Genomic DNA, 22,285 nt, shown 5'->3' on the forward strand with positions numbered 1-22,285 from the left:
TTATTTCATCTGTAAATTTTTCAGTATGTATCTCTAAATGGTAAGGACATAAGCAGACATGCCCACTATGGCTATCAAAGCTCCAAGGTAGCAATTAGACCTTAACAGAATCACATATTGGTTCAACATTTATTTCCCCCTGGTAGTTGAAATCAGAATCCAAAGAGGAATCCTGTGTTGCAATTGGCTGAGGTATTTCTTAAGTCTCTTTAAATCTGTAGGTCTTGGCGTGTGTTTGTCTGTCTGTCTCTCTTTCTCTTCCCCTTGCATGTTGTTTATGGAAGAAACTGAGTTGTTTGCGCTGTAGGGTTTCCAGAGTCCAGATTTTCTGATTGCATCCCCATGGTGTTATTCTTGGGAATTGGTTGTTAAGACTAGAGACCTGAGCAGATTCAGGTTCAGCTTTTTGGGGCAAGAACAACTCCTAAGTGGTGGTGTGTTATTTCCATCAGGAGGCTCATGGTAACTGGTTATCTCTCTTCTATTAAAAATTTTTTTTTAAATGTTTATTTCTTTTTGAGAGAGAGAGAGAGAGAGAGAGAGAGAGAGAGAGCGAGCAGGGGAGGGGCAGAGAGAAAGGGAGATACAGAATCCGAAGCAGGCTCCAGGCTCTGCGCTGTCAGCACAGAGCCTGACACAGGGCTCGAACTCAAGAACCATGAGATCATGACCTGAGCTGAAGTCCGATGCCTAAGCAACTGAGTCACCCAGGCACCCTAAGTTACCTCTCTTTTATTGATGTTAGCAGCCCTTGATGGTAGTTGCCTAGATCCTTTATTCTGTTAAGGGCTGCAAAAAACGTGACATTTAATTCAAGGCTGTCACTAATTTTTCATTTATTAGCTCTGTAACCTCTATAAAGTGAAATATCTCCTCATTAAAATTTTGGTTATTGTGAGGTATAGTTCACATATGACAGGCAGGATAAATAATTTTGCCCCTTTATTTATCAGTTTATTTTATTTTATTTTTCATCATTATAAGTATACTCTAATCTCCATCCCTTGTTTCACCCCTCTCCCTTCCACCCAACCTCCCCTTTGCTAACCATCAGTTTGTTCTCTATAGTTGAGACTCTGTTTTTTGGTTTCCCTCTCTCTCTCTTTTTCTTTGTTTGTTTATTTCTTAAATTTCACATGAGTGAGATCATATGATATTTGTCTTTCTCTGACTAACTTATTTTGCTTGGCATTATACTCTCCAGCTCTATCCATGTTGTTGCAAATGGGAAGATTTCATTCTTTTTTTATGGCTGAATAATATTCCATTGTGTATATATACCACAACATCTGTACTCATTCACCTACCGATGGACCCTTGGGCTGCTTCCGTAATTTGACTATTGTAAATAATGTATTCACCAGTTTTCAAAATAAAGAGTTGGTTCCCTAATTTTTACCAAAAGTGATTAATAAAGTTACTATTTTGTTGAGTGCCATCATGATTTCACAGATTTAAACACCATGGATACATTTTAACCCATTGGAGCTATTATTCTTATTGATGCTTAAATTGTCCCATCTTTGGCCCATAGGGGTTTGGGCCAGTGCTGGTGTTCTGAAAGAACCCCAGTAGTTTCTGATGGCTTCCTTGGTATCCTAATATTAAGACAAATGTTTTAGGCATATTTTGTACATTTCCTGCCCAGACCTGGAATTAGCTATTTCTATAAGAAATCCTGTTGCCTTTCTGTAGGAAATGTTATTTGAAGACCATAATCTGATGGTGCTTATTGTTCCTAGGTTGGTTGTTGTTTCTAGGAGTTTTCAGTGAGTGGATCTAAGAAATATGATTTCTTTTTTTTTTTAAGAGAAAATACATTATGAACTTATATTTCCCATTCAATTCAATTTTACACAGTTTTTCTGAACTGTCTTAATTGTCTCTCCTTTCTCCAACTCTAAAAAAATCCTGGCTCTTAGTGATGCTGACATAATTATTTATTTGCTTCCCCCTGCCCCCCACATACATATGAGTATCAAATAAAATTAGACTTCCAACGATACAATTACTGAACATATTTAAGGTTTTTCTTCTTCTTCTTCTTCTTCTTCTTTTATTTTTTTGCAATTCTTTTTGTCCTTAGGGCATTGCCTATTAAGGATGTAGAGTGAAATTACTGTGTTTTAAGGTCACTTGAAATACTTCCTCTGAGTGGTTGTGCCACTAACTGAATACACAGTTGGATTTGTTGCATTTTGCTTTCACTTATTAGGTATTATTTTTTTCAAATTTCATATAATTTGTTTGTATTTTTAAAATTAGTTTTTATTTTGAAATAATTACAGATCCACAGGAAGTTGCACACATAGTACAGAGGAATCCCCCAAATCCTCCACCCAATTTCTCCCAGTGGATACATCTTATGTAATCAGAGCACAATCTGGAAAGCAGACAGTTGACATTGGTAAAATGTGTGTGTGTAGTTCTATGCCATTTTACCACATATAGATTTGTGGAACCACCACTATAATCAAGATATAAAACTATTCCATCACCACAAAGCTCTCCCTCATACTACCCCCTTATAATCATACTCACCAGCCCCTCTCATTATTTCAATACCTTTACCCTCCCCCATGTATAACACAATGTCTTAAACATTTCCTCTGCACACATTGAAAAACCATATCAGTATTACAATTTTTGCTTCACTCCTGAAACGAATATTATACTACAGGTTAACTAACTAGAATTTTAAAAAAAAAACCTGAAATAAAAATTTTTTTTTGCTTCAACTATCAAACTATTAACTTAGAAAACTTAAGTGTCTATTATATTTACTCATATTTTTACTCTTTAATTGTTCCTTTTTCCTTCTTGATGTTCCAAGATGCCTTCTTTTATAATTTCTTTCTGATTAAGTATTTCTTTAGCCATTCTTTTAAAGTAGGTCTACTGGTAACAACTTCTCATAAGTTTTCTTTCTTCTGGGAATGCCTAGATTTTTTCCTTCATTCCTAAAGGATATTTTTGCTGGATATAAAGTTCTGGGTTGATAAATCCTTTTATTTTAGCAATTAAAAAATGTTTTGCATCTCTTTTTGGTGTGTGATGAGGTTTGTGATGAGACATTTGCTGTCATTGTTTTCCTTTATAAGTGAGGTGTTGGGGAACCTGAGTGGTTCAGTTGGTTGAGCATCTGACTTTGGTTCAGGTCATGATCTTGTGGTTCATGAGTTTGAGTCCCACATCAGGCTTACTGCTGTCAGCACAGAGCCTGCTTCAGGTCCTCTGTCCTACTGTCTCTCTGCCCCTTCCTTGCTTGCTGTCTCTCTCTCAAAAATAAACACTCGTAAGTGAGGTGTCATTTCTCTCTCACTACTTTCAAGACTTTTTTTTGTCTTTAGTTTTCAAAAATCTGATTTTGATATGTTTTGGTGTGGATTTGTTTGGGTTTACCTGTTTTGGAATTCACTCAGCTTCTGGAACCTGTAGGTTTATATCTTTTGCCAACTTTAGGAAAATTTCAGCTATTATTTTTTTTGAATACATGTTCAGCCCCACTCTCTTTCCCTTATCCTTCTGGGACTCTACTAACACAAATTTTAGATTTTTTGCTATAGCCCATATGTCCCTCAGGCTCTGGGTCTTTCTGTTTGTTTGTTTGTTTTTGTTTTTGTTTTTGTTTTTTCTCTCTGTTGCTCAGATTGGGTTATTTTTATGTTTCTGTCTTCCAGTTCACTACTTCTTTCTTCTAATCTCTGCATTTGTTGTGTTGTTTTATTGTGTTTTGAACTTTTACAATTTCTGTTTGGTTCTTCTTTATATCTTCCATTTCTTTGCTGAGACTTTGTATTTTTTCATTTTTTCAAGTATTCGTGATTATTTGTTGAAACATGTTTATGATGCCTCCTTCAAAATCCTTGTCAGATAATTCTAATATTTACATTGATATCTATTGTCTTTTTTTTCTCATTCAAATTGAGATTTTCCTGGTTCTTCATATGAATGATTTTGATTGACTCCTGGACATTTTGGCCATGATGTTATGAGACTCTATATGTTATTTGGTAAAATGCTCAAATCTTTTATCCATTTAAAAATTGTTTTTTTTTTTTAAATTGAAATTTATTTGACATACGTCATTGTGGAAATTTAAGGTGTACAACATGTTAAATTTATACATTTATATATCGTAATATGATTGCCATTGTAGTGATAATTACAGGCTCTATCATATTTATAATAATCCTTTTTTTAGTGGTTGGAATAATTGAGTTCTAGTCTCTTAGAAAGTTTGGTGATTATAATACAGTATTGTTGTCTGTGTTCACCATCATATGTATTAGATCTCTAGGGGAATTGTTTTTGTATTGTTAAATTTTGATAGTCCTTTATATATTCTAGATTCAAGATGTTTATTTGATATATACTTTGCAAATATTTTCTCCCAGTTTTTGGCTTATATTTTCATTATCTTTTTTTTTTAAGTTTATTTATTTTTAGAGAGAGTGAGAGAGAGCAAGAGTTGGGGAGGGATAGAGAGGGAGAGACAATACAAAGCAGGCTCCATGCTGTCAGTGCAGAGCCCAATGAGGGGCTTGAACTCACAAACCATGAGATCATGACCTGAGCTGAAATCGAGAGTCTGACACTTAACTGACTGAGACACCCTGGTGCCCCTATTTCATTATCTTAATAGTGTCTTTCAAAGAGCAGACATTTTATATTTTGAGTAAGTCCAATTTATCAATTTGTTATTTAATGAATTGAGATTTTGTTGTTGTATGTAAGAAATTGTTGCTTAATCCAATGTCAAGTAATGTATTTTTTTTTCCTAGAAGTTTAATAATTATAGGTTTTATACTTAGGTCTATGATCCATTTTGAATTAATTTTAAAATATGGTTTGAGGTACAGATTAAAGTTTATATTTTTGCAGATAGAAATCCAATTGTTCCAGCATAATTTGTTGAAAAGATTAGCCTTTCTCAACTGAATTGCTTTTGTACCTTTGTCAAAAATTAAATGTTCACATGTATGTAGTTCTATTTCTGGATGTTCAATTTTGTTTCATTGGTTTATCTGTTTTCACACTAATATCATACTGTCTTGATTCTTGTATTTTTGCAATGCATTTTGAAATCAAGTAGTGTTAGTCCTCTAATCTGTTTTTCTTTTTCTAAGTTATTTTGGCTATTTTAGTCCTTTGAATTTCCATATGAATTTTATAGTCTGTCCAGTTTTACAAAAACTCTGCTGGGATTTTGATTGGGATTATGTGGAATCTATGGATCAATTTTGTGGAAAATTAACAACTCTCAATACTGAGTCTTCCAATCCCTGAATATAATATCTCTCCATTTGTTATCTTTAATTTTTCCCATTGATGATTTTTAGTTTTTTGTGTACAGATATTTCACACTTTTTTCAAATTTATCTCTAAGTACTTAACATTTTTGATATTATTGTAAATGGATTTTTTAAAAATTTAGTTTCTCATTATTCTTCATTAGTTTACAGAAATACAGAAATATATATCTTCATTCTGTATCCTCAAACTTTGTTTTACTCATTTATTCTAATAGCTTTCTGTAGATGCTACAGCATTTCAGCGTTTTCTACAGTTGATTGTTGTTAGTGAAAAAGAAAACTTTTCTTTCCTTTTTTTTTAAAGTTTATTTATTTATTTTGAGAGAGAAGGGGAGAGAGAGAGAGAGCGGGAGAGGGTCAGAGAGAGGGAGAGAGACTCCTAAGCAGGCTTTACGCTGTTAGTGCAGAGCCCGATACAGGGCTCAACCTCACGAACAGTGAGATCATGACCTGGGCCACAGTCAAAAGTTGGGTGCTTAACTGACTAAGCCACCCAGGTGTCCCAACTTTTCTTGTCAGTATGGATGACTTTTATTTATTTTACTCATCTGTTGCACTGAGTAGAATGGCCACTGTAATATTAAGAAAAAGTGGTTAGAGTGGACATCCTTATGATATTCCTGATCTTAAGGAAAAAACATTCATTTTTTTCATTTTTAAATATGATGTTAGCTGTGGGCATTTTGTAGTTGCTTTTTATTAGCAACTTCCTTCTAGCTTGAGAATTTTAAATCAGGAACTGATGTTGGATTTTATTAGCTGATTTTTCTGAGTCTATTGAGATGATCATGTGATTTTTCTTTTGTGGTTTGTTAACATGAGGAGTTACATTGATTGATATTTGAATGTTAAGCTAACATTGCAATCTGAGGATAAACCCCACTTTGTCATGATATAGTATCCTTTTTATATATCATCAGATTCACTTTGCTAAAGTTTTATTAGAGGTTTTACATCCATGTTTATGAGCAATATTTGTCTATAGTTTTCTTTCCTTGTTGTGTTTGTGTCCGGTTTGGTCTCAGGGTGAGGTTGACCTCTTATAATGAGTTGGGAAGTATTCCTTCCTTTTCAGTTTTCTGGAAGAGTTTATGCAGAATTGGTATTTTTTCCTTAAATGTTTTGTAGCATTTACCAGTGAATTTCTCTGGGCCTGGCAATTTCTTTGTAGGAACATTTTTAACTACAAATTTGATTTCTTTAATAGATACTCAGGTTATTCATTTCATATTGAGTGACTCTTGGTAGTTTGTAACTTCAAGGACTTTTTCCATTTCAGCTAAGTTGGTCAAAATTGGTTGCACAAAGTTGTTTATAACATTGGTGCATTATCCTTTTAATATCTGTAGAATCTTGTGACATATTCTCTTCTATTTTTTTATTGGCAATTTGAATTTTCTTTTTCACCTGATCAGTCTGCCTGGAGGCTTATAAATTTTATTGATATCAAAGAAATAGCTTATGATATAATATTTTTTCCTTTTTTCCCTGTTTTATGGTTTCTGTGTTGATATTTATTTTTCCTTTCTTTTTCTTACTTTGGATTTAATTTGCTTTTCTATTTCTTCTATTATTTCTTAAGGTAGAAATTGAGGTCATTGATTTGAGACTTCTCTTCTTTTTCTTCTATAAGTGTTTTCTAATATAGTTTATCCCCAAATATAAGTACTGTTTTAGCCTCATTTCACCAATGTTTGTATTGTATTTTCACTGTCATTCAAATAAAAGTATTTTCTAATTTGTCTTTTGAGTTCTTCTTTTACCTATGGATTATTTAGGAGTATGTTATTTCCAAACATTTGGGGGATTTTCCAAATGTATGCCTGTTACTTGTTTCTAATTCTATATAGTCAGAAAATACTTTGTATGACTTGAATCCTTTAAAATTTACTGAGACTTATATGGTCCAGAATATGGCCTATCTTGGATAAATTTTCTCTTTGGCCTGGAAAAGAATGTGTATTTTCTTGTTGGTGGTTGGAATGTTCTAGAAATATCAATTAAGTCAAGTTGGTTGATAGTATTGCTCAAATCTTCATCATTACTAATTTTTCCATTTATTTTTTCTATGAATTATCAAGAGAGAGAATTGAAATTTCTGACTATAATTGTGAATTTGCCTATTTATCTTTACAATTTTATTAGCTCTTGCTTCATATGTTTTGAAGCTGTGTTATTAAGGGCATACACATTTAAGATTGTTATGTCCTCTTGGTAAATTGATCCATTATCATTATGTAATGACTTTATCTCTACTAATATTCTTTACTATGAAATCTGCTTCCTGTGACATTAATGTAACCACTCCAGCTTTCTTTTGATTAATATCATCATTGTGTATCTTTCTCCATTCCTTTACTTTTACATATTTGGATTTGATGTTAAAAGTAGGTATTTTTTGTAGGCACATATAGTTGTGTCTTGCTTTTTAAATGCAATCTGACAGTGTGTTTTTAAAATTGAGGTATTTAGACTATTTACATTTAATGTGATTATTATTATAATTAGGTTTAAACCCATCATTTTGCTATGTGTTTCCTATTTATCCATCTGTTTGTTCCCTTTTCCCTCATTTTCTTCCTTTTGGGGGTTAAATTTTTTATGATTCGATTTTATTTCCTTTGTTGGCTTAATAACTCTTTGTTTTGTTATTTTGGTGATTGCTTAATGTTTGTAGTCTGCATCTTTAATTACAGTTTGCTTTCAGGTGATATTTTACTACTTCATGAATAGTATAAAAACTCTACAACAGTATCCAGTAAACAGAATAATGCCATCCACAAAGACATCCAGACCTGGAACCATAGAAATGCTACCTGACATGGCAAAAGGAATTTTGCTGATGTGATTAAGTTAAGGACCTTTAGATGGGGAGATTATTATAATTCAGATGGTCTCAATGTAATCATAAGTCCTTTATAAAGGGAAGGAAGCAGGTCAGAGTCAGAGCAGGAGGTGTGACAACAGAGGTCAAAGTGATGCCATTGAGGAAGAAGCCATAAATGAGCCAAAGGATGTGGGTGGCCTCTAGAAGCCAGAGAAGGCAAAAAAGTAGATTCTCCTCCAGAATCTCCAAAAGGAATGAAACCTTGCTGAAACCTTGGTTTTAGCTAAGTGAGACTGATTTTAGACTTCTGACCTCTAGAATTGTGAGGCAGCAAATTCATGTTGTGTTAAACCTCTGAGTTTGTGGCACTTCATTATAGCAGCAATAGGAAACTGATACAAGTATACTTTCATCTTTCCCCTATTTACCTTTGTGCAATTGGTGTCATATATTTTATTTTTACATATGGTATAAACCTTTTAGTACATTGTCATTATCTTTGTTTAGTTAATCATCTTACAATTTTTTTTAAATGTTTATTTATTTTTGAGAGAGAGAGAGAGAGAGAGAGAGAGACAGAGTGTGGGCAGGGGAGGGGCAGAGAGAGAGGGAGACACAGAATCTGAAGCAGGCTTCAGGCTCTGAGCTGTCAGCACAGAGCCTGATGAGGTGCTTGAACTCACAGACCATGAGATCATGATATGAGTCGAAGTTGGATGCTTAACTGACTGAGCCAGACAGGCACCCTTAGTTAATCATCTTTTAAAGAGTTTTCAAGAATAAGAAAAAAAACATCTTACATAATTACTCATGTACTAAACCATTCCTGATGCTTTTCATTTGATAGTATATATCCATATTTAGATCTGGTATCACTTTCCTTCTGCCTAAAGGACTTCCTTTAATATTTCTTGTAGTGTGGGTCTACTGATGATTAATTCTTTCAACTTATGTATATATTGGAATATCTTTAGTTTGCTTAGTTTTTTGAGAGAGATTTTTGCAGAATATAGATTTTAGGTCGACAAGTTTTTTTTCCCTTTCAGTCCTGTAATGATATTGAACCACTGGTTTTTTTTTTTTTTTTTTTTTTTTTTTTTTTTTGCATGCATTGTTTCTGATGAGAAATCACTCTTATCTTTGGTCCTCTCTATATAATATGGCTCCCTTCTCTGGCTACTTTTAATATTTTACCTTTCACTTTTTTTCCTTCTGAGTGGCTACAAAGACTTTATGAAATTATTAAAAATTTTGACATTTAAATATTCACATGTGTGTATTAAATGGCTATATAGAATATCACTCTTTTTGGGCAGTTTGATTATGATGTGCTTTGTTACAGTTTTATTCATGTTTCTTGTGCTTAGTTTTATTGAGCTTCTTGGATCTGCATGTTTGTGATTTTCATCAAATTTTGAAAATTTCTAGCCATTATTTCTACAAATATTTTTTCTTCCCCTTCTCCTCTTTGGGGACTCCAAGTACACATATTATTAGGTTGTTTGAAGTTTTCCCACAGCTCCTTATGCTGTTCTTCTAAAAAGTTCTTTTTCCCAGGGGTTTCATTTGGTGTAGTTTCTGTTGTTGCATTTTCAAGTGCACTAATTTTTTCTTCTGCAGTATCTAATCTGACATTAATCCCATTCAGTATTTTTTATCTCACACATTGTAGTTTTCATTTCTAGATGTTAAATTTGAATCTTTAGAAGAATCAATTTTTTTTACTTCACTTTTGAACATATGGAATACAAATGATAACTGTCTTAATGTTCTTGCTGCTAATTATAATGTCAGTTTCAATTCTGGGTTGGTTTTAATTGGTTGGTTCCCCTGCACCCCTCATTATAGGTCATATATTTCTGCTTCTATATATATGCTTTGTAATTTTGGATTGGATGCCAGACATCATGAATTTTACCTTGTAGGTGCTGTATATATTACTTATTCCTATAACTATTCTAGAGCTTTATTTTGGGACAGTTAAGTTACTTGGAAACAGTGTGTGATCTTTAGGTGATACTGGAGCAGTGCTTAGTCTAGGGCTAATAATTTCCTGTCAGAGAGGTAAGACCCTTTTCTGTACTCTACCCAGTACTCCATGAATCATGAGGCTTTCCTAACATGCTGGTGGGAACAGACTGTTCCCAGCCCCTTTGCACACCAGGCACTCATATCTGTTCCTACTGGCTGGTTCTTTCCTCAACATTGAACAGTTTCTTCATAAGCACTGATTGATACGGAGCTGAATACTCTAAGGGGGTCTCTGTGGACCTCTGAAGTGCTTTTTCTGTGTAACGCTCTTCTTTTACAATTCTGTTTCTTGAATTCTAGTCACCTTGGTCTCCTCAGACTCTCATGTCTTTCTTTTCACTCAGTCTCAGAAAGTCTGTTGGTTTCCATCCATGTTTCTCTTCCCTGTGCTGCAATCTGGAAGCTCTCTTGAGGTAGTAAGCTGGGGCAGTCCTAGGGCTTATCTTGTTCATGTCCCGACAGCTGGGCACGTTCAAGGTGGTATGGCTGTAGACTTACCTTGTTCATTTCCAGTGCTTCAGGCATCACTGTCCTCCATTTCTTGATGTCCTGTGTCTTGAGAACTTTTATTTCGTATTTTATCTGTCTTTTGGTTTCTTGTAAAAGAGTAAATATGATCCTTGATACTCCCATCTAGCCAGAAGCAGATGTTTGCTTTTTTAATTTAACCATATGAAATATTCACATGGTTCTAAAGTCATATCTATAAAGCATGGTATGGTCAGAGAATGTCTTATTCTGTCTCTGGCCCTTTCCTGTTTCTATAGGCAACTTCCTCCTCTTCTCCTTGTTACTAATACTTTGTTTTTGCTCTCTGTAAGTTTCTACTAAGCCTTTGGTTTATCTTTCCACTAAAAGAAAAACCATATGTGAACACACAACATATATATTTATGTACATATGTATATGGGTATATCCCCATTTGTTGGATAAATTATAGTATATGATACACACTATTCTCCACCTTGTTTTTTTCACTTAATAGTGTACTCCATTGTAGTGTGTACTTCCCTCCCTCTATGTGTCAATTGCTTCATAATAGTCCATTGTGTGCATATGTTATGGTTTATTCAATCAGTTTCCTATGATGGACATTGGATTATTTCCAGGCTTTTTCTAGCATTAAAAATGCTACAACGAATACATATTTTTATATTTTTGCATATTAATCTGTGATACAGATTCCCAGAAGTGGAATTGCTGGGTCAAAGGGCAAATACATATGCACTTTTGCTAGATATGCCAAATTTCCCTCCATAGGGTTGAACTATTTTGCATTCTTATCAGTGGTGGATGAGATTGGTAGGCATATTTCTGACAACACAAAATTTCAATAGCACCATAGACTGCTTCATGGAAGGGTGAGGACTAGAATTATTGAAACAAAGGCCATGGTGGAGGCTCTTGTCAGGGATATTGGGGACGCAATTCTTGTATCAGTTAAGAGTTAGACCCAATAACATGTAAGCTCACATTATAATGTGATTATTCTTGAAAAATTTTTTTCTGATGAATTTAGAAAGTATGTAGTGGTTGTTTTTCTGATTTTCCATACATTTTATGTGCCTCTCGATGATGCTTTTATATTATTAGGATGCATTTCTCCATGAGCAATTTTACTTGGTGATATGGAAGTAGAGGGAAAATAAATTCCACAAGAAATGTCTTGATGGGGGTGGGTGGGAGGGCTGGGGGATATTTTCCTGATAGTTTTAGTGTGGGGAGCTTCTTTCTCAAGGGAAGGACTTTGGATTTCAACCCTACTGTGTGTGGATCAGTAATGGGATGGCTTGGTGAGGTTAGGTTAGTGGAGAGGTCTTGAATGTGGGCTGTGGACTAGATTACCCTTTGAATTGTGTGACCCTGTGCTAGTTACTTAAGCACTGTTAGCCTCACTGTCCTTGTCCTTTAAATGTCTCATAGGGTAGTTGTTATGGTAAGTAACAGTGAGTGTGAGATACTAGCCTAGGACAGAGTAAGAGCTCAGTAAATGTTGGCTTTGTTACTGTGTCGGTTTTTGAGTGTGATGGTACCAGTGAGGGGCTTGGGAACCCCTGAGCCAGAAGGGGCTGGCAGCATCCTGGATTTGAGGCTTACCTCACCAGTCTTGGCCCATGGGACATTAGAATTGAATAGTAGAGAGGGAGAGAAGCTCATGGAGAAGAAGGGGCAGGGCTCTGGGAGAGGATGGTTGGGGAGCTGGATAGAGAGCTGTGCTGAGTGCTAGGGTATGGTGCCTAGTGCCCAGGACTCCAGGCTATCGGGGAGAAGAAAAGACACTGTGGCCTGGGATGATTCAAGGGGCTTCACTGAACAGGTGGTCCACAAAGTCAGGACAACTTTTAAATAAGCCAAGGACCAGGAAATATTATGGGTCTAAGTGCTTACGAAATACATCTTGTCTACTCCTCAAGCCCTACCTAGGGACTTATTACTCATCCCTCCAGTTCTGTAGAGGTGGTCCAATTGGTGTTTTCAATCACAAACATCAGTGGAACACCTGTTATGTCCTGGGCCCTGGGAATATAAATATGAGTAAGAGTTGATCTAGTGCAAAGTTCCTTATGTAGGAGTTTTTCAAACTGCAATTGCCTTGGTGTATTTCTGATATTCTGGTTTAGTAGGATTGGACCGGAGCCCAGGCACCAGTCCTTTTCAATAAATACTTATACAGTTCTGATGCCCAGTTTTGATGAAGAACCCCTGACTTGTGTCATTATCTCTTTATAAATATGGAGGCTGTTGGTGACCCATTGTGGAGGCACCTGTGGGAGCAAGCAGCATGCAGAGGAGCTCTTTAATGGCAGTGATGGTCTGAAGAGCAGCCTGCTGTTCCATCCCTTTCCTGTCCAGTAGGGGGTAGGCAAGGGGGAGATGAAAAAGGGAAGCAGTATTTGGATTCTTAATTTGGAGCCTTAAATCCTGTTACCACAATCTGAGTGGGTGTGACCACTGCTTCTTCTCTCTAACTCCCATGCCCTCTAGTTCCTTGGCCTCTCAGTTGGCTGTCCTTCAAACCCAAGTGGGTGGATGGGATGGATGGCTTGGATACAGGTGACACCTGTCCACTCTGGGGACAGAGGGTGAACAAATTGGCATAAATATAGGAAGTCTTTGATTCAAAATAAGGGTGAGGCAAAACTGTTTATCACAGTAAGAGTTGATCAACCACAGGAAGTCTGTCTTGTGAAGGAGTGAGGTTTCCATTGCAGGGAGGGTTCAATGGTGGCTGCTGATCCCCCTCTCTGAGAGGCTTCAGGGAGAGCCCTTCTCTGGGTGAACTGCCACTGCTCAACTCTGGTTGGGGGACGAAGGCGTTACTCCAGTTCTTTTCTTCTTTTCAAACCCTGTTCCTATCCCCTGTCATCTTTACTTCCTTTCTATCTCATTTCATCTTCTGAATTCTTTTAAAAAGTTAAAAAAAAATTTTAATGTTTATTTTTGAGAGAGAGCGAGAGCGCAAACCTGAGCATAAGTGGGGGAGGGGCAGAGAGAGAGGGAGACACAGAACCTGAAGCAGGCTCCAGGCTCTGAGCTGTCAGCACAGAGCCTGACTCAAGGCTTGAACCCATGAACCACGAGATCATGACTTGAGCTGAAGTGGGATGCTTAACTGACTGAGCCACCCAGGTGCCCTTATTTTAAAAATTAAAAAAAAAGTTTATCATTTATTTTGAAAGAGAGAGAAAGAGCATGGGAGAGGGGCAGAGAGAGAGAGAGAGAGAGAGAGAGAGAGAGAGAGAATCCTAAGCAGGCTGTGCACTGCCAGCACAGATCCTGATGCGGGGCTCAATCCCATGTATCGTTGAGATCACTACTTCAGCCAAAACCAAGAGTTCGATGCTTAACCAACTGAGCCACCCAGGCGCCCCCATCTGGGTTCTTAATAGCTCATGCCATGTCTGTCAGGGATAATGATACTTAGGGTCCACCTGCTGACTTGATCGATGCTGGTAACAAGTGACTTGTCTGGAATCTGCTGACCATACAGGCATCAAGCCCATCCTGCTGATTTTTTTCTATGGAGACAGTTCTCCCTCCAGCAAGTGTGTGAGTTTGTGAGTGTGTGTGTGTGTGTGTGTGTGTGTGTGTGTGTGTGAGAGAGAGAGAGAGAGAGAGAGAGAGAGAGAGAGAGATACTTGTGCTTGTACATGAGTATGACTGTTGTAACTGGAGTTGCAGCTCAAAGGAAAAGAAAAGCAGTTTGCTCAGTGGGGTATGTGAATGGAGGGGTAGCTGTGGCCTTGGTTACCAGGGAAGACTAGTCGGCCCTCTTGTCTCCTGCCTCCTTTCCCCCCTCCTCCATATTCCCCCTAGCCCCAGGCTCACTCCTTCAGGTTAATTTCCCTGGCTGCAGCTGTGACTCCCTCCTCCTCCTCCTCCCCTTTCCCTCCCCTCTCCATCTACCACACACACAGGCTTTGAGTTATGTGCCTCCTGTTCTAATGAGATAAACAACATAACTCTCACGGGGCTGTGCTCGTCCCTCTATAAGTGGAACTCCAGGGCTGAATGCATTGGCTCTATAAAGGCACCCTGGTGCTTGCCAGCCTAGGGAGGAGGGCAAGGAAGGGGGGCTAGAGCCTCGAGAGAGTTCTTGGGGTCATTTGCTTGTTGAGATGAGGTGGAGTCAAAGCAGACATCAAAGAGAGGCCTATTTCTACCCTCATGGCTAGAGGAGCAAAGAGCAGCATGGGCATGTGGGGTGGGGGCCTTGTCATGCCACATGGCCATAGAGTCCAGATTCGTCTATGTCTGCTAACTCATGATAATTAATAACTGACGTTTGCACAAGGCTTCATGGTTATAAAGAGCTTCTTCTTGAACATAAGCGAATGCCTACAACAGCCCCTGTAAGGTAGGTACTATTAACACTCTTGTCTAATGGGCAAGGAGACAGGGTCAGAAATGTGTGGTGATATTTCCAAGGTTACAGGATTGGTGGTAGGAGGACTCATGCTCTTCCTCTGCATCACAGGGCTTCTGTAATCCATCAGAGAGAGTTAAAGAATGAAATAAAAATAGTCCCATCTCCTCGCCATTCGGACTACTTAATCCCAGGAGAGTGAGTGGGTCTGCAGCTATAAACGGAGGGGCCCGAGGCTGCCTTGGTGTTGCTGACCAACACGTGCAGTGACCACAGTCTCAGGGAGGGCATAGGCCCTTGGGCAAGTGTTGACAATTTTGACCTCTTGTCATTTAGATCTTTTGAGAGTGCTGGTCTGGACCAGTCCCTTCTTACTCACCTGCTTTTGGTCAGGTTGGAAATACTTTGAAGCAGCCTGTGGGGCAAGAAGGAGCCTAAGGCATAGAGACTGCCATCTTGGGGTGGATTCTGTGCTCACTTCTGAGCCTGCCTCTGGGGTCCCTCTTGGATGGTTTGAATGTGGGTGGATGAGTCTCCTGGAACCAGGAATAGTAGGTCATTCACTTTCTGCATTTCTGAATCTGATTCAGTTCTGGTTAAATTTATTGGTAAGTACTTCTTGAGGTGCCTACCGGGTACTGTGCTAAGTACTGGGGATACCAGAGATGGGCACGGTTCCTGTCATTCTGGATTTTATAAAACGAGTAGGGGAGACATTCTAGTAAGCAGGCAACTAATGACAACACCTTGGGGGAAACACTGGGAACCTTGAGACACTTTAGAGAAGGCCATTTAACCAGTTTTGGTATATCAGAGAGAACATCTAGGCAGTAACTAGATGATGCTTAGACATCCAGAGGTCCTTGGTCAGACATTGGAACAATCTATAAGGTTCTTGAAAAAATAGTTGGCCCAATTCTCCCACCCACTTAAATCCAGATTGGGTAGGTCTGGCATGAATTTTTGGTCTTGAGGTTATTAAGAAGTTCTCCAGGTAAGGGCACCTGGGTGGCTCAGTTGGTTAAGCATCCAGCTCTTGGTTTTGGCTTAGGTCACGATCTTGCGGTTTTATGGGTGTGTTTGAGCCCCATGTCGGGCTCTGTGCTGGCAGCATGGATCCTGCTTGGGATCCTCTCTCCCCACCTCTCTCTGCCCCTCCCCCATCGCACTATTTCTCAAAATAAATACATAAACTTAAAGAAAATTAAAAAAAAGAAGTTCTCCTTGTAATTTTTGGGTTCAATCTGGATTAAGAATCACTAACCCAATGTTATATTTAAGTGATGGATCACTAAATTCTATTCCTGAAATCATTATTACACTTTGTTAACTAACTTGGATTTAAATAAAAAAATAAATTAATTTAAAAAATATACTAAGAACAGAATCTCAATACATTTAATTTGTGCTTAATACTTACATTATGTAGACATAATACTGAACATAACTGAATAATAAGCTGCTATAATTATAATTGATTTCTGTGTTCTTTATTATTATTATTTTATTGAGGTATAACTGATAAATAGAATTGTAAGATATTTAAAGTGTAAAAAAAAAAAGAATCACTAACCCAAGATGAGTAGGGATTGGTGGGACCTGTTTATGGGATGCAGAGTACTGGGTCAGCCTTTGTACTTGGCCTTTGTTGGGATCATGGGGAATACCAGGCTTAGAGGTGGCTCAAACTTTTTGGGAAGACATCAGAATCAATGCAGCCATACAGGAGTTCTAGGATCAGAGGTGATAGGATCATGGAGTGAATCACATCAAAAACATTGAACTATTCCCAGTGATGCCTTCCCTCAAAGAGAGGTCAAAACTGGACCTTCCATGGGAGGGAGAGCAGCCTTACTGTGATTCATTTAATCTTCTCCAAATCAACCACAAGTCTGGTCCTCAGAGAACGGGGAGCTCAGAGCTTCTGGATCCTCCCACTGTGCAGAAGCTATGAAGCTATCAACAAAATTAACTATTGGGATGACTCTTGGACACCACAAGTCCTTAGCTCATGACACCAGAGATTTTTCTGGAGCGTCTAGGCTCTATGACCCTTGATGGTTTCTGAGAACCAAAATGGGGAGGGGTAGGGACCTTCAGCTGCTTCACAGACTTACAACCTGTGGGAACAGCTGTGCAATTAAAAATGAAACTCAGCACATAAAGAGAATTTGAAAATTTTGGTTCCTTTAATACTGGAATGGTTGTCTCTGCTTTGGAACCCAAACAAATAAATGGGTAGAGATGACTAGTAAAAATGAGAAATGAATAAATGGATATATAGCAATGAAATTTTTGTAGATTTTCTCTACAAATGGTCCCCAAATGGCAGACAGCAGATGGAAATAGGGTCCTGATATTTTCTAAGCCCCGTGGTCCTAGGTCTAGGAAATGGCCTCCTCACATAGGTCTGACAGTTGTCACATGCCACATTTATCTACAGAAGACTGAGTTGTGACTAATTAAATGAAGCTGGAATGTATTCATTCACTCACTCATTCATTCAGCACATGTTTAGTATGATTCTTCTATGTGTCAGGCACAGATCTAGTTCTGGGGATTCTGATGAAAATAAGATAAAGTCCCTGTTGTCACCAGGCTTTTTACTCTAGCAGGAGTGGACTGCTTGACTTGCTTGTTTCTTTTGGGTGTATCAGGCAGTTTTTTTAGTCTGCACATTGCCTAACTAGTTTTAAGCCTTCCTCCCTCTCCTCCCAGCCTCCACCCCCGTCTTTTTTTTTTTTTTTTTTTTTGGAATAGACCGTTGTCTACTGTGGAAGGTCCACATTCCTCCAACACCTCTGGCTACCACACTATGTGCCACAGGAGCCATAAGACTGTGGTCTGATAAGCAGGAAGGATCCTCATGGGGTGGTTGGTATGACAGATGATGCTGGTGTGGAACTTTGTTGCCAGAGTTCAAATCTAAATGGAGACTCTTGAGAGACAGTATGGTTAGTATATAAGCCCAGCCACTGGACTCTTGTCCATTTCTTCCTGTAAGGCCCAGGCAAGGGGGCAGGGTTGTACATGTATCCGGGCTCTGCAGGAATGAGTCCAGAGCATGGTCACCAGAGTAGGCTTATATTCTGATGGGGGTTGCTTAGGGCTCCCATTGGCTTTAGCAAGCTGCCAGCAGCTAACAGTGGGTGGAGAAAGCCAGTTGGTAGGAAATCTGGCTCCTTGATCCTGGTTTCCTTGAAATGCTTCTCAATCCAGGCTGTCGATAGGTAGGCAGATTGACTTCTGCTGCTTTGCCTTGAAGGGAACCTCCTTAACCTGGACCTGGATAGAGGAGCAGTTGATGGGTAATACCTAGGGGTCCATTGCCTTGGAAACACTGCAGTGCAGTTAAATCTGGAAAGGTCCCTCTGATCTCCCAGACCAGGAGATCTGAACTGTCTTAGTCATGGTGATGGCGTAGGCTTACTGGGACAGCATGGTGGAGTAGACAGAGCAAGGGTCCTGGGGTCAGATGACCTAATACTGCTTGTGCTCTACCATCAACCAGCTTTGTGACCTTAAGTCACTTTACCTTTCTGGGCTTCAGTTTCCTTTCACTGTGAGTGAGAGGGTCAGACAAGGAATTTTCCAAGGCGCTTTCTAGCCTGGAGCCCTTAACCTTTATGCTGTCTCTATCCACAGGCCTCGCTCCGGGCCAGCTATACACATACCCTGCTCGTTGCTGGCGTAAGAAGAGACGATTGCACCCACCTGAGGATCCAAAGCTTCGGCTGCTGGAAATAAAACCTGGTCAGTGCCCTCTGAAGCTTGGTTGGGCCCATGGTGGGAGAGGTGGGAGAAGGCTGGGCTGGCCCAGGACAAGTTTGCTTTGCTCCTTTGTCTATAGAACTGAGTTCTCTGGGAGACTGAACCTGCCCCGTGGTGCCCAAAGGTGTTCCTCTGTGCCTTCTCTCATATGTAAACATGTGTATGTGTTCACCTGAGTGTCTCTTTCCTGTGGTGTCTTGTGCCTTCTCTTTCCTCTAGTCTCCCTCTTGCCACTCCTTGGAGTAAAGCAAGCCGGCAAGGGTGGGAACAGACCCATGAGGAATGCCTTTCCAGACTAGAGCCGAAGGAGCTATAGCTCCTTTGGGTTGTGTGACACATCTTGTGGCCTCAAGTGAAGAAACCTTGTTCTAGCTTCTGTGTTTCTAAGGAGGGCATACCCCCTGCCCCCTTAGTGTGAATGAACTTCAGGAGCTTCTTACCTGAGAAGGGCCACTTGCTAAAAATAGAACCCATCTTGGGCATGGAAATGGAAGAGTCTGAGTTCAAAATTTGCCTCTTGGTGATTGCTTGTGGCCACGCAGAAGACTTGGTTAGTTTTCTTGACTACTGATCTGTTATAACCCTTCTGACTAGACGGCCATCTTCAAAAAAAATTTTTTTTAATGTTAATTTGTTTTTGAGAGAAAGAGAGAGAGAGAGACAGAGACAGAGACAGAGTGTGAGCAGGGAAGGGGCAGAGAGAGAGGGAGACACAGAATCTGAAGCAGGCTCCAGGCTCTGAGTTGTCAGCACAGAGCCCAATGCAGGGCTTGAACCTGCGGACCGCAAGATCATATGAGCTGAAGTTGGATGCTTAAGCGACTGAGCCGTCCAGGCGCCCCTAGATGGCCATCTTCAGACCTGGGTCTGAGTTGCAGAAAGGCCAAGTGATTGCCTTGGGTCTTCAGCCTTAAAGGAACCTCTGGTTTTGGAGGTGCAAGGGCTGCAAAGTGTCTCAGGCTGGTGTGAACAATGCTGTTCAGTGGAACAAAGGCACAGCTGGCATTTCCCCTCACCAAATAATACAGACATGGCTGCCTTAGGTTACTAGGCTGCCCAAGGTTACTTCACTCCTGCCTTTCCACACTGACGTCTGAGGCTGTGTTTTCTCTGCAAAATCTCTTTTTACAGTTGCATGGGATGCTTTCGCTCCCGGTTCTATGGTTAAGCCTGTATTGATTGTTTATTTTAACCCAGATTTCATTCTTGTAGAAGTTTTATTTGTTAGAGATGGGGGTGGGGTGGGGACTAGGGTTTTCAGTGAGCTCCATCCAAGATTTCAATGGCCCTGCAGAATTTACAGACCCTTGCAGACACTTCAGGGTGATGACTGAGGTCGTTCCAAACTTCCCGAGGTGCAGGTTATAGGAAAGCCAAGTCTCCCCCAGCGGTATAATCTAATGGAAAGATAACGCAAGCCACATGTATCATTGTATACTTTCTAGTAGCCACACTGAACAAAGGAGAAAGAAACAGGTGAAGTTAATTTTAAGTATGGATTATATTCAACCTAAGATGGCCATAATATTATCATTTTAGCATGTAATCAATGTAGAAATTATGAGTCAAGACATTTTACATTTTTTTCTTGTATTGTTTTTTTTTTTTTTTTTTTAACTCCAGTGTTATATTTTACATGTTTAGTGCATCTCGTTGCAGACTAGCCACATTTCAAGCGCTCGGTTATCACACGTGGCTGGTTGTGCCCATATTGGTTGGAGTGGTTCTAGAACTACACTCACAGTGTGCTCTTGATCGGCAGCACAGCATCCCCAGGGAGGTTGGGACAGATGTCGGATCTTGGGCCTCACCCCAGACCTGCTAAATCAGAATCTGCATTTTACCACATCCCCAGGGCTGCGTTCCCACGAGGCACACTGAAGTTTGGGAAACAGTGGTTTTAAAATGCTTTAAAGGTGGCCAGACCACAGGTTGGCATGGCATGACTTCACATCATCCGTGTTTCTTTATTAAACCTGAATAATTGTTGATATGAACAATTTATTGTGGAGGTGGGGACATCCTCCTTCTTTGTTCCAGAATCATCCATCCTGTTCTTCTGGAAGTGCCATGGATGAGTGAGGTGGTAATCCCTGACTCGGTCCTTGCCTGGACCAATTGAATTCTACCCCACTCAGAGCTTTGCAGTAGGTGCTGTAGCCAGAGGCTGAGTACGTGCTGGGTTGGCTGTGCGGATTTTGAAGGGAGGGTGTTATTTAGGTGTTTTGTCACCAGCTGGATGTGTCTCCATGTTGGAGTACATGTGGACCCTCTGGGTATATTTCCCCATCAGTTAATCAGAGGTACCAGGTTTTTGAGATTCTTTAAGAGATTTTCTATGCACACACCAAGAAGTACATCCATATGACCTTTTCCTCGTCTTTTGACCCAGCATAGCCACCTTGCATTTTGCCCATTCCATTTAAAAATGTGCCTCAGGCATTGGCCATATCAACATATAAGGAATTTCCTCATTCCATTTTTACAGTTACACAATATTCCATTGTATGAATATACCATAGCTATTTAACCAGGCCCTCTCAGTTTTTGTTTCTAATTTTCCCAATTTAATCGGAGATGTGGTGAGCATTTTCATGTTCATATATGAATTCATATTAAATTTCCTATGTGAGGCTATCTCCTACGTAATTTGTTAGTTTAAAAGATTTTATTACAAATACTTGACATTAATTTTTAATTGTTAATCTTTACTCTTAACATTTGTGTAGAAAGTCTTTCTTAAGACCACTTTGTATTAGACTAATTGGATTGTCTTTTATGGGACCAAAGATATTTCGTGCTATAAAATAACTCAGACAGCATTAACTCCAATTGCCTATTTTGAGAGGTCCAGGCAGGTTAGGAGAAGTACTCAAAGTCACACAGCAATTCCTGTGGGAATATGCATAGAATCCACATTGGTTGATTTCTCTGTTCAGTGCTTTTTTTCTGCTTCTTCATGCCCTCAGAGGTATACTAACTTAAAAAAAATTCCCTTAAAAACTTTATTTTATGATTATGAAACTAACATATAAGTGATTAAAATGCATCCAAGAGATAGTTGGAATTCTCCTTTAGTAATAAATGTCAGATGCACAAATCAAACTAGCCTAAGGAAAAAAATAGGGAAGTTGGTTCATATAACGGAAAATCTCAGAGTTGTGCTGGTTTCAGGCATAGCTGTATCCAGGGGCTCAAACATTGAAGTGAGGGCTCTGTGTCTCTTTCCACCTCTAACTCTCATCTCCTTGTGGGGGAGACAAGGTGGCCATCAGCAGCCCCAGGCCCAGCACTCATTACACTCAGCAGAAAGCAGTCCCCTTCGAGAGCTGTGGCAGAGAAGTGGCGGGAAGGACTGATTAGCTGGCTGAGTTTATGTCTGCCCTACCAATCACTGCCACCCAGGGGATGGAGAACCCTGATTGAATCATCATCGTCATTATCATAACCAGTGTCTGAACAGCACACTGTAAT

The 22,285-nt window shown here is 39.2% G+C and overlaps 1 protein-coding gene across 4 annotated transcripts in view; it reads left to right on the top strand.

Moving 5' to 3' along the window:
- The window catches only part of DPF3 (double PHD fingers 3), a 256,781-nt gene that overhangs the window by 110,099 nt on the left and 124,397 nt on the right, over positions 1 to 22,285 (top strand). For all 4 annotated transcript variants that reach the window (XR_007453669.1, XR_007453668.1, XM_049612521.1 and 1 more), the window contains exon 3: positions 18,686 to 18,793. Coding sequence is in view for 2 of the 4 variants with exons in the window: in XM_049612521.1 (XP_049468478.1) it covers positions 18,686 to 18,793 (108 nt within the window). In the remaining 2 variants the exon portion in view is untranslated. The remainder of the gene's footprint in view (positions 1 to 18,685; positions 18,794 to 22,285) is intronic.

This window comes from Panthera uncia (genome assembly GCF_023721935.1).
Source record: "Panthera uncia isolate 11264 chromosome B3 unlocalized genomic scaffold, Puncia_PCG_1.0 HiC_scaffold_1, whole genome shotgun sequence".
NCBI classification, from domain to species: Eukaryota; Metazoa; Chordata; class Mammalia; order Carnivora; family Felidae; genus Panthera; species Panthera uncia.